Here is a 17,280-nt window from a genome sequence, read left to right on the forward strand (position 1 = left end):
AAGCATTAATATTAGTTGTGTTAAACTATTCTATTTTTGAGATACTGTTATAGTTTTTATTATTATTTTAAGTTAGTTTTTTTTTAGTTTTTTGTAATAAATACATCTATATAGCTTTTATTCCTTTTTATTTCAGTTTTAGGTATTTTAGTACATCAAATAATTTAGTAAACTAAATGAAAATGAGAAATTAGCTGAAATAATTTTATATATATATTTTTATATTTATATAATTTTTTATATATATTTTCATTTATTTCAGTTGAAATATTAATTTCATTAATTTAAATGAAAATACAAATATAAATTTAAATATAATAACAGTAAAAAATAACTATAATAACCATGTTCTTTTAACATAATTTTAACACATAATAACACATAAAATATTATGTTAACATTTTAATTCTTTTATTCTCCAAAAATTAAAATAAAATAAAATAAAATAAAATAAAATAAAATAAAATAAAATAAAATAAAATAAAATAAAATAAAATAAAATAAAATAAAATAAAATAAAATAAAACTAAGCTGGTGTATTGTCCTGCTAAAAGACAGAAAGATTTTTATACGTTCTGGGATTGAGATAAAATGGTCTCTAAGGTCTTTGAGAATGTATGCCTCACTTTGGAATTTTCATTGACATGAACAGCATAAAATTTGCTGCTGCTTTGTTTTTTGTTTTTTTTAATTTAATAACTAATTAAATAACAATATCAGCTTTGTGTAATCCTGCAGTTGCTGTACATCACTTTTCATTGTTCTTTATAATGAATTACACTACTAAAAGATAAAAAAAAAAATTGGATTTTTGAACATTCTTTGCTCAGATGCACCAAAAATAGTAACAGGAGGCTGTAAATGTGTCAGAGGTGTGTGTGGAATGTCTTTCTGCTAATTAGAGAAATATTCTCAGTGTTCTGTGAGCTGGGATGGGGTTCAGGTCCTGAGGGAGAGCAGCAGAGAACAAAAATACCCCACCCAGACATGCCTGGATCTACCATTTATATCTGTGGGACTGTTTATATCAGTGGGGAGTGAACCAACTTTGTCTGTGCTTAGCTATACTCTTTACTACATAAACAAGAATATTTAAATGTGTGAGCCCAAATTAGAAGCTGGCTGCTATATTAATATGCAAACCTGAAGCTTGAACAGAGCTATTTAAAAGTTTTCGTTTTTAGCATGCAAAGCTTAGTAATCAGTACTGTTTTTATAAAAGTGATTTTCTAGATGAAACATGCATGAGTGAGGAAGAGGATGAGATAACTCTCCCACAAGCAGCTTTTGCCTAAAGAGATGTATTGTTTTTATTTTGTAAACTACTTGGGACGCCAAAATTGATAGATGAGCATTAACAATATATTATACATACAAACATATGTGTATATATATATGTCCCAAGTGTGAACCAAGGATTTGCAACAGCTTGGCTTTATACATAATATTTCATAAACTATATGGTACAAATGATGACTCTATTAAAAAGCTGACAAAGAAAGTAGATGGGATGATCATGCAAGCATCATTGGTATGCAAATGCACTTTTTGGAGACTGATTGTGTATCTGTTTAAAAAGGCTACCACAGAAAATGACAGTCACCTTTTAGTCATGTAAACTGTCAAATAAGAGCACATACTCTCACAATAACTTTTATCCTGTTTTCACCCCCAGTCAGAATTTGTGTATGTTTGCATGGTGTACAAAATGGTCCATCTTTTAGTCTTGATGTGCACAATTCCTTTATTTTGAGCCTATAGCCACTCGTCTAATTAAGGTGTTTACAAAGAAAATGTGCACAATTTACTTTGGTTGAAGATTCTAATATTTACAGGCATAATAATTATTAGCAAATATATGGAAAGTAATCGGTATCATCAAGCAAATAAATTCTGAATAACTATAAATCAGTATTATATAATTATATTTATAAATATAATTAATAATTATATAGCAGTATCAATTGTTAAAAGTTTGTATTATTATATGAATATTAATGCATCCAATCACCAAAATAATTATTTTTTAGCACCACATGGCAAGTAATCAGAATCAAGTACTGAAAATGTTATAATTGTGTATTATTATTATTTTTATCTCTATTCTTCCAAAATTTCCAGCCCCTTCTTCTTTTTACAGGTAACTCAATGTACAATTCTAAACAAAACAAAACAAACAAACAAACAAAATGAAATATTAAAAAAAATTGCATGAAGAAAAATGTTACCAAAAATTAGCTTTGAAAAAATTATGAAAACCTCTGCAATTTAAAAAAAGAAAAGAAAAAAAAGGTCAATTGCATTTGCATGTCCAACATTAGCCTATAAAACCGAAGAGACATACATGTAAATCATGTATATGTATTTATATGATTTTCTGGAATCCTTTGCCTTTAAAAGCTGATCCTTTGGTTCTGTAATGTAGTTAATATTTTTCCAAACTAATTCTGATGAATCCCCAGCACTTCCCAAAGCTTCTGAAGAAGGGGGAGATTGCAGTGTCCAGCACATTATGCCAGATCATCTTTATCCAGTGCAGGTTTATGACCAATAGCTGCACACTGGGAACTATCAGCCTAAAAAGGAGAGAAAGCAGATAAGTCATTATTCGCTTTCTGGTCTTCTTTTAGACTTCTGTTCAGATTTTTGACACATCTGACTACATTTTCTTGGCTGTACTTTGGAGACAGATAAGCCTTTATGGCAAATATACTGATTTATTTGACAAACCATGCAATTTTATGTGCACTTGGCAATTATTTTTCATGGAAAAATTATATAATATGTGACGTTCCACAAGACTCTAATCCTGGACCCACACGTTTCAAATTTTCACTAACAGGGGATGTACCAGCTTTGTCTATGTTAAATGACAGAGGGAGGTATAGCAGTGACCTCAAATGATCTCGACGGATCTCTCATCTACTCTATCACCGATGTAAGTGCGTTAATGGCCTTGAACTTGAGCAATACAGTGATTCTATTGTAAGAACACATTCAAAGTGGAAAAAAATCATCACACATGAAAGCTGTTATAGATTATGGTTAATTTTTGACAGGCTTAAAAGGCAGCGGTGGACGTTACTACAGTAACTATTGATTAAAACACATTTTCAGGCAACACTTTACAATAAAGTTCTACATTAACATTGGTTAATGCATTATGAGGTCATGAACTATAAAAAACAATATGTTTACAGAATTAACATTATTTATAATAAAAATGTTTAATGTTAACACTTTTAATAATAATGATAATAATAAAGTTCAAAATTAGTACATGGAGAAAATAAGGTTAAAAAAGGTTAATAAACGGTGCATGTATTGTTTATTGCTAGTCCATGTTAGTTCACTTGTTTACAATTCTATTGGTAACAAAACATTGACATTAACTAATGTTATAATATAATATAATGGTATAACTAATGTTAACATCAACTAATGAATAAACTTATTGTTGACACATTGTGGCTGTAAGGATTCACACGACAAAGGAGATAATCGAACAACAGTTACAGGAAAACACAGGAGATAATATGAAAACAAGAGAACAAAGACGATACCGGACAAATTAACTAAGGAAACGCAGTGCTTTAAGAAATAGTTCACCCAAAAATGAAAATTCTGTCATGTCTTTCCAAACTTGTAAGACTTTTGTTCATCTTTCGTTCATCAAGCTTTCTGTTCCTCAATGTACAGCTTATGCAACTGGCACTTTGATGCTTCAAAAAGTTAATTTTTCTGAAGATCTCAGATTTAATTTAGGTTTTTATTCACATATAAACATTGATTAACAAACATAAACACAAGCTCAAACGTGCTGCTGCACATGAGAACAAAAATCATTGGTTCTCGCACATCAAGCAACATGCTTGGGCTTCCGTTTACCACAACTGACGTGTGAGTTGATGAATGTTTACAGCATATGTGAATAAAAGCCTAAATTCAATCTGTTCAGCATATAAAGCGTATTTTACCCATGTCATCTAGTACATTACTTTCTATTTCCATTGGGCTCTGGAATTGTCAATCTGCTGTAAACAAAGCAGACTTCATTACAGCTATTGCTACTCAGATCTCCACACTGTAAAAAATTACCGTGATTTTAACAGTAAAAGACTGTAAAAATGCTGCGGTGAAAAACTGTCAATTGGTTTACGGAAAGTTTTCGTACTACATACGGTGAATAACTGTAATAGATCTAACGGTACATATAATGTAATTTTACGGTAAAATACCGTTAAATTCACAGTTTTTGAAAGTGAAAAATAACAATTCATTGTAAAATTTACAGTGAAAAAACGTAAATTGACATTCCCACAATTCCCTGCGTGACACGTCACATTTGATATATTTTTGTTGAAATAACTGTTTCTTCTTAGTTTTTCTCATTTTTTTCTAATCAGTTATGTACATTAGGGTTTTATGTTACATCTAATGTTGTTAAATTAATGTTTATTGCATTTTTAAAATTTCATGCATGTTACCATAATGGTGTTTAGTGTGTGTGTGTGAATGACACTGTGTGCACCTTCTATATATTAGTATTGTCCTCCTCAGCTTGTGGAAAAGCTGCTTGTGATGAACTTTGATTCATCATGTGACTCTTATCACCACTGTGTTTGGCGACTGTCAGTGTATTATAAAGATACAAAACAGATATTAGTACTTCATTAGGTTGGTAAATTAACATTATATCAGTTAATGAAATATGTTATTTTACCGTAAATTTTACTGGGATTTTTTTTACAGTGTACTGAAATCCAATGTTAAATATACATATTTAAAATGTAAAATTCACATGTAACTCCGTAAGTATGTTTACGGTTTGATGTCATTTTTACAGTATTGTTCTGGTAACCACAGCTGCCGGTATTTTTCGGTAGAAACAAAGGGATTTTTTTTACAGTGCATCTCTTGGCTCTGACTGAGACATGGATCAAACCAGAGGACACTGCCACACCAGCAGCCCTCTCCTCTAATTTCACTTTCTCTCACACCTCATGCCAGATTGGGAGGGGTGGTGGTACTGGTTTGCTTATGTCCAGTGAATGGAAGTTCAATCCTTTACCATCTCTCTGTGACAATGGCTCATTTGAATCACATGCAATTACCATCACCTACCCTGCTAAAATCCATGTTGTAGTTGTTTATCGTCCCCCAGGTCAGCTAGGTAACTTCTTGGAGGAGTTAGATGTGTTACTCTCATCTACTTGGAGATTTCAACATCCATCTAGACAAACCTCAGGCTGCTGACTTCCACACTTTGCTTGCCTCATTTGATCTCAAGCGATTGGCTAACTCAGCTACCCACAAATCAGGTAACCAATTGGACCTAATCTACACACGCTATGGCTCCTCCAACAGTACATTGGTTACTCCACTACACACCTCAAACCACTTTCTCATCACTTTTAATCTCCACCTGACACCTAACTCGACACACACTCCACCACATGTCACTTTTCGGCGAAACCTACGCTCCCTCTCACCATCCCACCTATCCTCTTTGGTCTCATCCACACTTCCTCCCCCTAACCAGTTCTCATCACTGGACACTAACAATGCTACTGACACTCTGTGCACCACTCTGACATCTTGCTTAGATGACTTCTGCCCCCTTTTAGCCAGACCAGCCCACGCCACCACATCTGCCCCCTGGCTATCTGATGCTCTCTGCGAGCATCGGTCTACACTCAGGGCTGCAGAGAGAAAGTGGCGCAAATCTAAAGATCCTACTGACCTTAGCTTATATCAGTCACTCCTTTCTTCTTTCTCTACTAATGTCTCCAATGCTAAAACCACATACTATCACACTAAAATTAACAATTCCACTGATTCCCGCACACTTTTCAAAACCTTCTCTTCTATTCTTTGCCCTCCTCCCCTCCCTCCCACATCAGCTCTTACAGCTGATGACTTTGCCACATTCTTCACACATAAAATAACAACCATCAGCCGCCAATTCTCCACACCACACACTGACAAGAACATCTTAACGGAAACCACACAAATTTTCCCCTCCTTCTCCATGCTTTCTGAGGCAGATGTTTCAACACTCATCCTTTCCAATCATCCTACTACCTGTCCGCTAGACCCTATCCCCACTCATCTTCTTCAGGCCAACTCCTCCTCAATTGTACCTGCACTCACTCACATTATCAATTCTTCCCTTCACACTGGAACATTTCCCACAGCCTTCAAGCAGGCTAGGATTACCCCACTGCTTAAAAAACCCACTCTGAATCCAGCACTTTTAGAAAACTACAGAACAGCATCCCTTCTTCCTTTCATTGCAAAGACACTTGAGAAAGTTGTATTCAACCAATTGTCTACTTATCTCACACTGAACAACCTCCTGGACAACCACCAGTCTGGTTTCAAGAGTGGCCACTCAACTAAAACTGCTCTGCTCTCAGTCACTGAAGCCCTGAGACTGGCACGAGCAATTTCAAAATCATCAGTACTCATCTTGCTGGATCTGTCTGCTGCTTTTGACACAGTTAACCACCAGATCCTCCTGTCAACACTCATGTCAAAGGGCATCTCGGGAACCGCACTCCGGTGGTTCAAGTCTTACCTCTCAGGTAGGTCCTTCAGGGTATCTTGGAGAGGTGAGGTGTCCAAGCCACATCATTTTGCTACTGGGGTACCTCAGGGCTCTGTGCTTGGACCACTTCTCTTCTCCATCTACATGTCATCACTAGGATCTGTCATTCAGGATCATGGTTTCTCCTATCACTGTTATGCTGATAACACACAACTCTACCTCTCATTCCAACCAGATGATCCAACGGTTGCTGGTCGCATCGCAGCCTGCCTGACAGCCATTTCTGCCCGGATGAAGGACCACCACCTTCAACTAAACCTTGCAAAGACGGAACTGCTTGTGGTCGGTGCCAACACTTCATCATAACCTTTCAATTCAATGTGGGTCGTCAACCATTGCTCCTTCCAGGACAGCCAGGAACCTTGGAGTGGTGATGGATGATTGTTGAAGCTTGACAGATCATGTTGCGACAATGGCCCGGTCCTACAGATTTGCCTTGTACAACATCAAGAAGATTAGACCCTTCCTATCGGAGCATTCCGCACAAATTCTTGTCCAAGCTCTTGTTCTACCCATATTGGACTATTGTAATGCTCTCTTGGCTGGCCTTCCAACATGCACTGTCAGGCCTCTACAACTGATCCAGAATGCTGCAGCAAGACTGGTCTTCAACGAACTGAAGAGAGCACACTTCACTCCTCTCTTCATCAGTCTGCATTGGCTGCCAGTAGCTGCTCGCATCCAATTCAAGGCTCTGATGTTTGCCTACAGAACGACCACTGGCTCTGCACCGCTATACCTTAACTCACTACTTCAGACTTCCAGAAACTTGCATTCTGCAAGTGAACGGCGCCTTGTGGTGCCATCACAAAGGGGCACAAAATAACTCTCACGGACCTTCTCCGGGTCTGTTCCTGGCTGGTGGAATGACCTGACACTATATCTGAGCAGCTGAGTCTCTAGCCATTTTCAAAAAAATTCTAAGGATGTATCTTTTTCGTCAGCACTTGACCCATTAATAGTAGCACTTACCTTGATTTCTATTCTTCTTCCATCTATTTGTGCATTTATTAAAAAAAAAACGAGCATGTTACTGTCACAACTGTGACTTCACACAGCACTTACGTACTGTTGTTCTCATGTTGTTTTGATTGATTCTACTATTCTCATTTGTAAGTCGCTTTGGATAAAAGTGTCTGCTAAATGACTAAATGTAAATGTAAATAAAGCGATCTTGTCTCTTCAGAAAATTTGGACTAATCTGCTAAATTCATATGGATTAGTTTTATGATCTCTTTATGAACTTTTTGAAGCGTCAAAGTGTCAGTTGCATAGCTGTCTATGGAGAAAGAAAAAGCTGTCAGATTTCATCAAAAAGATCGTAATTTGTGTTCTGAAGATGAACTAAAGTCTTACTGGTTCGGAATGACATGCAGGTGACAGAATTTTTGGTGAACTATCCCTTTAAATACATGGGGAGATTAATTAATGTAAACAGAAACAGGTGAGGGATGATTAACAACCAAGGAAACTATGAACACAGGCAGGCAAACAGTTATTGATTAGTGTTATTAATTAATATAGTATATATATTTAGAATATATTGTCAGATCATTTTATCAGTCAAACTAATATACTAATGTTAACCTTAAATTATTCAGATTGTTGTCACATTTTTGCTTTATTGGAATTTATTGTTCACTCACTCGTGACTCACCAAATATGTAGACAGCTGAGGACAGCAAAGAGAACACCTGCAACCAAAGCCACCGGCACTGCGAGCAGCAAGGAAATGATACGGTAAAACCAGAGTCTGGACACCTCAAACAGAGCATGACTCCACAGCCACACCTTATCAAAGCTGCTCACTGATGCAGGCTCTGCTATCACATCCTCAAAGGTCACCTGAGTAGACAGACACATCATGTAGGAAACTATTTTGGGCTGCTGTAACTTTAGACCCATTACTCATCCCAAATGTCTTACTGATAACAGATTACTTTGAGTAAAGTAGAATCTGTGTGAATATGTCTTTGAAAGTCCTGCAATACCAATGTTTAACATAAGAGGGCAGTGTAGCATTACAAACGTAGTAGCTCCCCTTATTGGTGTTGATATCAACCATTCAGATGTAAGAACAGCAATACTGAAATAGGCTACATTCAGGTAAGGGTCAGCTATATAATTAGGTTAGATTTTAATTGAAAAATTAAACTGTTTCTAGGACATTTGTGAAAAATACTAGAATATAGGCCTACAAGTTGTCCCATTTAGGCTATATTGGTCTCCCTTACAAAATGTTTTAAAAATGGTTAAATAAAATGGTTCTTTTAAAAAAATGTTCACTGAAATGTTTTTTGGAGGAACCAAAAATGGTTCTTCTATGGCATCGCTGCAAAAAAAAATCTTTATATATGCTATATACTGTAGGCTACGCAAAATTCTAAGGCACATTAGTATTTTCACCCCAAAAAATGGTTTTAAGCCAGTAGGAAATATCAGTTATATTTCCAAACATTCCTTTCGCCATTAATTGTAATAATCCAGTGAGATTTTCATACACACAAGGAGTCTAACAACAGCAGGTATGATCTGATCTTACCATCATCGAGTCCATCTGGGATTACAATACATGTCAGAAAAAATGGAGACTAAATCTAAAACTTCTAAAAAAAAGACGCTTGATGAAACCTGCAAAAGGCACTTAAAAATTCTGTAAAGTGAGGATGCTTTCAAAAATACATTCATAAAAAAAAATTATATATCAATTAACTAAATCAAATCAATATTTGGTGTGACAACCCCTTTTAAACAGCTTTTTTGGGTTTTTAGGTAGGTTTCTTCAAGCATCTTGGAGATGTTGCCACAGTTCTTCTAGTTTTAGTCTGTTTCTTCATGTAATCCCAGGTGGACTCAATGATGGTGAGATCAGATCTCCATGTGGAACATATCAGCTGTTGTCAGACTCCTTGTGCATGTGCATGCAAAAAAATCTCACTGCATTATTACAATTGATGTCAAAAGGAATGTTTAGAAATATAAACTGATATTTCCCACTCACACACTACAGAAAACGAAACGATATAAGTCTTTTTTTGGTAAAAATACTAACATGCCTAAGACTTTTGCACAGTCTAAACAAATTAAAAGGTCTAAATGGGACTGTTGCCACCATTAGGCTGGAGAAACTACTAATTTAGTACACATATAAATGTCTGTAAGCCTGATAAGACCAGCAGGCCATTAGTTGGCACTGTGTTTGATTGTATGACTCACCTCAAGATACTTGTTAATTCCCTTTGGGTCCCTGTCCTTGATGAGAGCCTTTGTGTTACTGTGAGCAGCCAATGAATCCTGTCCCTCTGTTTGTGCTTCTGTAACATCAGGAGCATCATTTGGATTAATTTCACGCTGATCCAAGAGTGAAGACACCTCCTCCTCCTCCTCCTCCTCAGTTATCTCTATGTCTATAGCGATGTCCTTTAGAGATGCTCCCTGGTCCATTGTGTGCAGTATGTGTGTGATTGTCTTAAAGGCTTCCTGTGGACATACTGAGAACAACAAGATCACAATAAGGGAGTCACTTGCACCAAGATGGGACATAGCAGAAATATTTGTGCAGCCTCATCACCATCCAAAATAGCTTTCCAAGAGGACAACTGACATCAAATAGAAAATGATTTACTTTGGCAGAGGTTAGTTAATTGGCATTGGCTGAAATGGTGGAATGGATTAGAAAGGAAAGTTGGATGGGTAAATGTTTTCCATTGAATGAGTTTGGACTTCAGTGTTGATTATACTGTGGCTTAGGGAAAGTATTTGGACACTTAAAAAACACGTAAAAAATATATAAATTTCTTTGCATGTGATATGCATTGTATTTAATAATGTACTGCATTTATAAATGATAACAGTCAATCTATTATACATCTATTATATATCTTTACTATATTAAACCAACAATTTTTTTTTACTTTTTTTTTCTTGAAAATTGATGATTTGATTTTTTTTTTTTTTTACTCCAATGCAAAAACAATCGTTCAACCAGTGTTAAGTGTCTAAACAGTTTTTGCAGCCATGGTGTGACTGGAGACTAACTCTGACACCAAAAACAACTGAAGGGAGGTGCACAGATGAAAAGTGTGAAGGACAGAGGAAATGAAATGGCATTGCCTTTGAAACAAGGAGTGTTGTGTTCTTATTGTGCCAGGCCTGGGAGTGAAGGAAGCGTCTATGTTGAGGAGTAAAGGTCAGGCCATTGGAGGAGGCCATCTACCTCTGCATAATGATAGATTTGAAGTGAAAAAAGTTTATCTCTCAAACACAGATAAAATGAATTAATCTGCATGTTCATTTTACTGTGATACTCACCTCAAAACATCAAAGACTGTTTGGAGATTGTGAAGAAAAACATGAAGCACTTTATCAGGGTCAGTTTTTGACAACTGATTGCTGTTCTACACTAAATGACAGTCTGTGCAATATATGCCATTTCCAAAGGTCACTGACACACAATTGTCCTTATTGACCTTGAGGAAAGATGCTATTGAATTTATGTTTTATATAGTTATATAGCAATGATTTTCATTTAACATATTCAAAAAAAGACTAAAAATATAAAAAATATAATTAAAAATCCCATAAAGTAAATGAACGTCAAGGTAATGTATACTTGCCTTATTTGCATAGTAGAATCTTCTTTGAGACTAATTACAAGACTAATTTGTTTCAGAGTTATTAAATATTGTAAACACAAGACTTATAATAAAAACAAAAACTCATGCAAATTAGAACTTTTGCCTATAAACTCATGGAAAATCCTTGTCCTTATGGTTAAAACAGCCACGAACATCTGCATTCTCCAACCTTTACAGCCATTAAGAGATCATCTTCCAGCTCCTCCTATTAATAACCACAGTCAGCCTTGACAGTCTGTGAGAGGACATTTTTTTCATCTGAGAGCTGGAACATTGTTAATCTCTCCTGACTGTCCTTCCAGAGACTCATAAGCACAAGGATAGAGGATGATGAATTCACTTCCAAAAAATCCTGAATTCTATGATGCTTATCAATATTACATTCAAAAATGGGAGGCACCTTGTCTCAGAGATTCATTTTTCTGACTTCAGTTTTCACCTTCAATACTACAGAGAAACTCTGATACTTTGGATAATCATACTGATTGTGTAACAGGACTAATTCCCCACACAGCTCAACCTGAAAACATCTGGCTTCTGGATATGAAGGATTCAAGTCTATTCCGCCATTGATGCAGGGTTGTGTATGATTCAGAATTGTTTTTAGAATGACTTGAGTCTTCATTTCATGTGTGTATGTGAGTCTTTAGAGGTTAAACTTTTTTAAATGTGTAAAAAAAAAACATTCAGTGCACTTTTTAAAAAGAACACAAGTTAATACCCATTTTGTTGTGTTAAATAATTTGTAAATTCTTCTTTCTGCTACTCCAATTCAAATTCCAGTTGAACGATTCAGTTAAAATTCCAACAAGGAATAAAAGGGAGCCCATTCTGAATTTTCCTCAAAGTTTCTTCTTAGTGCTCTAGTTTTAGATGCTTCTTTATGAAGTGTATGAATTCATGGTCACTTTTTCAATTCATCTTCTCTATCACCAATTAAAGCTGCAGTCCGTAACCTTTTTTGGTTAAAAATGATCCAAAATAAATTTTTGAGCAAGTGCATAACCAGCCAGTGTTCAAAACTCATAATCTTAGCTCGATTCACAACAATAAGCTTGTAATAATGTTTAATAATAAGAGCGACATGGTGGATTAACGCGGGAAATTTGAGCATGCAGCAGTTCCTCTGTGCGTCATTACGTCACGTACGTAAACAGAAAGAAGGAGTCCAGGCTAGTCGGTTTTATCACGTGAGGACGCTGCTGGTAGCGGATCATTTATAGCCTTTTCTCACAGCAGCTGAAATAATTAAACTTATCATTTTGATGGCGGATTGTAATCCAGAAAGGTCCAAATGACAATCATCAGTGACAACTGGAGATTCAGCCGTAGACAAAAGCAAAAGACTTTGGACTGTTGAGTGGCTACAGAAATCTACAGGTAACGCTAATATACACATAGTCATAGTAATGCTGATGTTGTTAACATTAACAATTTGAGAACAATTTAACAGTAATAATAATTTGCACGGTTTGGTGTGATCCGAGCTAAGCGATCGTTAGATTTAATCACCATTGGCAGCGCGATTTATTGTAAGCCTAATGCCTTTTTCCTCAGTTGGTCAGAACAAAAGTGACAGAAATGTTACTTGTTCAGATGATATTTTCCAGTGAAAATTCTTATATTGGTCATACTTTCAAGATGTAAAATCTGTGATTCTGAAGTTCAGTATGCACACCGGTGCGGTGACTGACAGCAAGCATTAGATTAATCCGCGCTGACGAGCTGTGCCGATGCACAACACACGTACAGATAACTGTTCCGCATATGACTGCAATTGCAGGTTTCAAACAGAGATGGCGACAAAGAGGAAAAATCACGGACTGCAGCTTTAAATAAGAGTAAGTTTAGCAATAAACTTACTCTGAAGTTTAGCAATGCACTCTCTGCTTTTGTTATTTTTATTAATACAATGAAAAGCATAGTACACAACAGAGATCATGTGGATTCCCTTGGTACATTGGTGTCAAAAAGGCAATCATATTGAGATCATGACACAAAATCCCCTTGTAACCAAATTGATTTAATAAACTCTGATCCAACTAGCTTAAGTGGATTTCAGCAGCAGGATGTTCCAACCTGCCCTTCCAGCTGTTGCTGCAGTTATGGATCATTCCATTCCAGATTTACTCCACCCAAAAACCTGGTTTGCACCAGCAGATTCAAACAAATTTGCATCCCTACAGCCCTACATCTCTGTCCTCGTTTCATAAACACTGAAAAAAAAAGTTTGATGTCACCATTATTGTGGTCAGTGCTTGCTTTAGTTGGGCTCTTGACCCTTGACTTTTCATGGTTTTCTCTGACTGCTGTAACTGTGTGTTTCTGATACATGTTTGTTATGACAAAAAATGTAGGAGAAAATCTGATCAGATGGTTTTGGTTGCTTTTTGATGATGATATAGTTATCATTAAGTGGCCTGAATCACTGAGTTCATTAGCTGTTAATTTCACGTGATTTAATGTAGCTTTGTGATATTGTGGCATCAGTATTATGACAACCTGGTATTCTGATTTTTAAGTAATTATGCAAAAACTGTTTCAAGGTGTTCGGGTTTTTGTTTTGTTTTTTGGTGAAGGGACATCAAGAATCAACATATGAATTTCAACAATGGTGACAAGCAACAAATCTTTTTTTTTTGAGACTTTAGTAGGTTGTTTTGAGAGGTTCAGAGATAATCTGATTTTTTTTTTATTGTCACCATTGTTGAGATTCATACACTGATTTTTGATGTATGTGTGAGTCTGCATGATTTTGCTGAAACATTTTCTGCATATTTGCTTTATAAAATTATTTATAGTACCACAACAATGCAGAAGTTTCTGTAGTGGTACTAGTATGTAACAACTAATATTAAACAGTTTAATGAAATATCAGCAAATCACGAGATGATTATACCATCATCTGATCAAAGTTTCTCTTGCTTTTGACAAAAGTTTATCAAAGACACACAGTTAAAGCAGCCTAATATTAAAGAGTCAAGGGTCAAGAGCCCAACTGCAAACACTGATCTCCACTGACTTGAGTGATTTGTAGTGTTTAATGTTCTGTTGTGATCAGGGCTGGACTGGGACAAAAAAATGTCCCTGGCATTTTTGCTCAGACCGGCCCACCACAATCGGTCGGACACCACCCACCAGTACACCATCCTTGCAGTCCCTGTAAATATGCATACCTACTGTTCCATTCCCCAAAGCCCCTACAAAGCTGAGTAGTAAGTGGACCAGTGTACTCACTCTCTCTTGACTAACTCCCTGGTGATCAAAAGTGGCAGTGGAGTAGGGCCTACACACCAATGGACAGCAAATATCAGAAAAAAATCGTATTTTAAGTGTTTAACTTTGCATTATAATCTTGATGGACAATGTGCTCCATGTTATAAAAGCTAGTTAACCCTTAGAACATGGATGTAGAATACTGATAATTCTATAAAGAAATATTTTTTTCATTTTTTTTCAACGAAACAGACAGAAGAAAAACTATAATTTACAATTACACATATACTTTGCTTTAAAGAGCACAAACCCCTCTTTAAGTGTCAAACATTTACCTCTTATTGTTTAGATACTCCCCATTAAAAAAAATGAAAAAGAAAACCAAATTACTCGCAAAAAACGTGCTTATAAAATGATACACATGTTATTCACTTGCCATAAACAACCAAGTGTTCATATCAGAGTAATAGGGTACAAGAGCTACAAAACATAACTTTTTATAGCTGAAAAGTGAGATCTAGTAGACCATCATCAGGAGGACTAACGGCTATAAATAGACACCTATAGTCTCGTTGTGAAATAAACACATCATCAGTAATATTACATTAAAATAATAACCTGAATTTTTTTTTTGAAAAACCAAATTGCATCATTTCAGGTTTTTCTAGTTAACGAGAAGGGGCGTTACTGCATAAGTGAACTCTGATAGCTACAAGGGCACACTGCTAGCTACAAAAAACAGTGCAAAATAGCTTTTGCTGTGCTATTTGACTTTAGCTGACTGAGTGCAGTAGGTGACAGTCTGACTTTATAATAACGACGACGATTATGTTGTCTTATAGCCTATTTATATTCATTAATTTAGGTAAAGCATCATCGTCGTCGTCGCATCGTGAGTCCCTCGCTCCCTCCCTCCCTGTTAATCATGTAACTACCCTGCTTACCGCTTCTATTATACTCTCCTGCTTACTCTGTCCCTCATTGGCTACACTGTCAAACACCTGCTGCTCCTCTGCCTGACAGGTGTCTCCTCCATGTTCTTCTATGTTCTTGCACGTCGTCAGGTACTGTAAACTGAAGCTACGGAAACCGTACTAAACATGTCAGTAATTTTTGCACGTTGAGGAATCAACCTCTAATTTTTTTTTATTTTTTTGCCCACAACTTCTCCGCACCACCCTTGCACTTGCGCTTTTGTTTCTCCATCCTCCTAATCCACAGATGTTTTGGCTCTGAGCCACTGCATATGACACACGTAACACAGGGGACGGGGTGGAGTCTGTTAAGAGATGTGATTGGCCCGCCCAGTGTCAGTATGGAAAATGAACTAATGGGCCACTGTCCCTGCTTTATGGGCCGATCGTTGGCCAATTTTATGTTTTATAAAATTTAATAAAATATCATATCGCGGCCCCGCCCCCAAGTGCGTCGGCCCACCGGGCATTTGCCCGGTATGCCAGATTACCAGTCCAGGCCTGGTTGTGATTTAAAGGGTTCGTCTGTTTTATGGGTCACTATTGTGCTGAAGAGTCCAGTCCAGATTCAGCCTGAAAACACTGGTGTTATGCTGCATGTTGTTTTATTTCAAAGATAATATCTGTGTAGTCGCTGATGCAGTGACAGGTACTTACATTAATTCATGCATGTGTGCTATTTCTGGTTAACTGTGGGAGATTTGCATTTTATAGTGAATGTGTTTTGGTAGTAATAATTTTAGAAATACCTGTAAAAAAAATGTTTTTCTGTAAAAGTTTTTTGCATTTTATTCAAATTAGGATATTTTACATTAGTTTTACAGTTTTTGTTTGGCAGTAATTGCTTAAAATCATTTGATTGTTTTTTGTTTAAATATTTTTTTTTTACAGTAAAGGGGTTTTATTGTAATAATTCAGGCAATACCTGTAAATTAACAGTGTTTTTCTGTAAAAAAAAAAAAAAGTTTCTGTTAGTTTTTTTTGCACTTTATTTAAATTAAAATATTTTTCTTTAATTTTACGTTTTTTGTTTGGCCGCCGTAGCTGACAGTCATTTACCTTTTTTTTTTTTTTTTTTTTTTTTTTTTTTACAGTGGTACTTGCAAAGTTCAGCTCCAACCCTGATCAGAAACACCTGAATCAGCTAATTGAGATCATTACAAACAGGTGTGTTGAGCAGGGCTAGAGCTGAACAGGACTGGGCACCCCTGTCTTAAAGGCATAAAATGGTCCATTTAATTCAAACACAGTGTTTACACTGGATGCGGACAACGTGACATAAGCAACATGAGGCTATCTGCACTGGATGTGACAAAGCGACAGTTGCAAATTTGTTCTTTGTGTCAGAAGAAGTACATCAGAAATAGAACAGGACATCAGTTTACGGTTGGGAATTTGTTGTGTCGCATCAACTGTAGACAGCATCACTGATTATGGGTTCGGACAACATGATTATGGGCATGGGTTCTTTTTGCATTTGTCACGTCATACCACTAAAGACACAGTCTAAGGGTTATAAAGAGCGTGGAATCAATGGTCATGAAGGTCTAAGCTATGACCAGTTTTGGTGCAAAAAAACAACAACAACAACTTAACAATATGATAATAATTAAATTAAAAAGTATATAATAATAATAATAATAAAAAAACGTGATATGACCTCTTCATGTTTTTGGTGTGGTGTGCTTCAGCAGGTCTTCATTGCTTTATTATTGTTCATTGTGGAGGGGGGTGGGGTTTGCTGCTGATCATCTGACCATGATTTCCCCCCTCTTTAATCATTTTCCTTTAATCTTCACCTCAACATGTCTAAATCCTTTCAGGTTCTATTTTTGCCAGGCCT

General features: G+C 36.1%; 1 protein-coding gene across 1 annotated transcript; it reads right to left on the reverse strand.

The window, feature by feature from the left end:
* Window positions 1–1,740: 1,740 nt before the first annotated feature.
* LOC137010553 (caveolin-2-like) lies at window positions 1,741–15,669 on the reverse strand. The gene is made up of 5 exons (XM_067372623.1): window positions 15,626–15,669; window positions 15,408–15,543; window positions 9,827–10,090; window positions 8,268–8,455; window positions 1,741–2,576 (listed from the first exon to the last, which is right to left on the reverse strand). The coding sequence occupies exons 1-5, from the start codon at window positions 15,667–15,669 to the stop codon at window positions 2,426–2,428; spliced, it is 783 nt and encodes a 260-aa protein (XP_067228724.1). The 3' UTR covers window positions 1,741–2,425.
* Between the last annotated feature and the right edge of the window lie 1,611 nt (window positions 15,670–17,280).

Source organism: Chanodichthys erythropterus, chromosome 21, assembly GCF_024489055.1.
Source record: "Chanodichthys erythropterus isolate Z2021 chromosome 21, ASM2448905v1, whole genome shotgun sequence".
In the NCBI taxonomy this organism is placed as follows: domain Eukaryota; kingdom Metazoa; phylum Chordata; class Actinopteri; order Cypriniformes; family Xenocyprididae; genus Chanodichthys; species Chanodichthys erythropterus.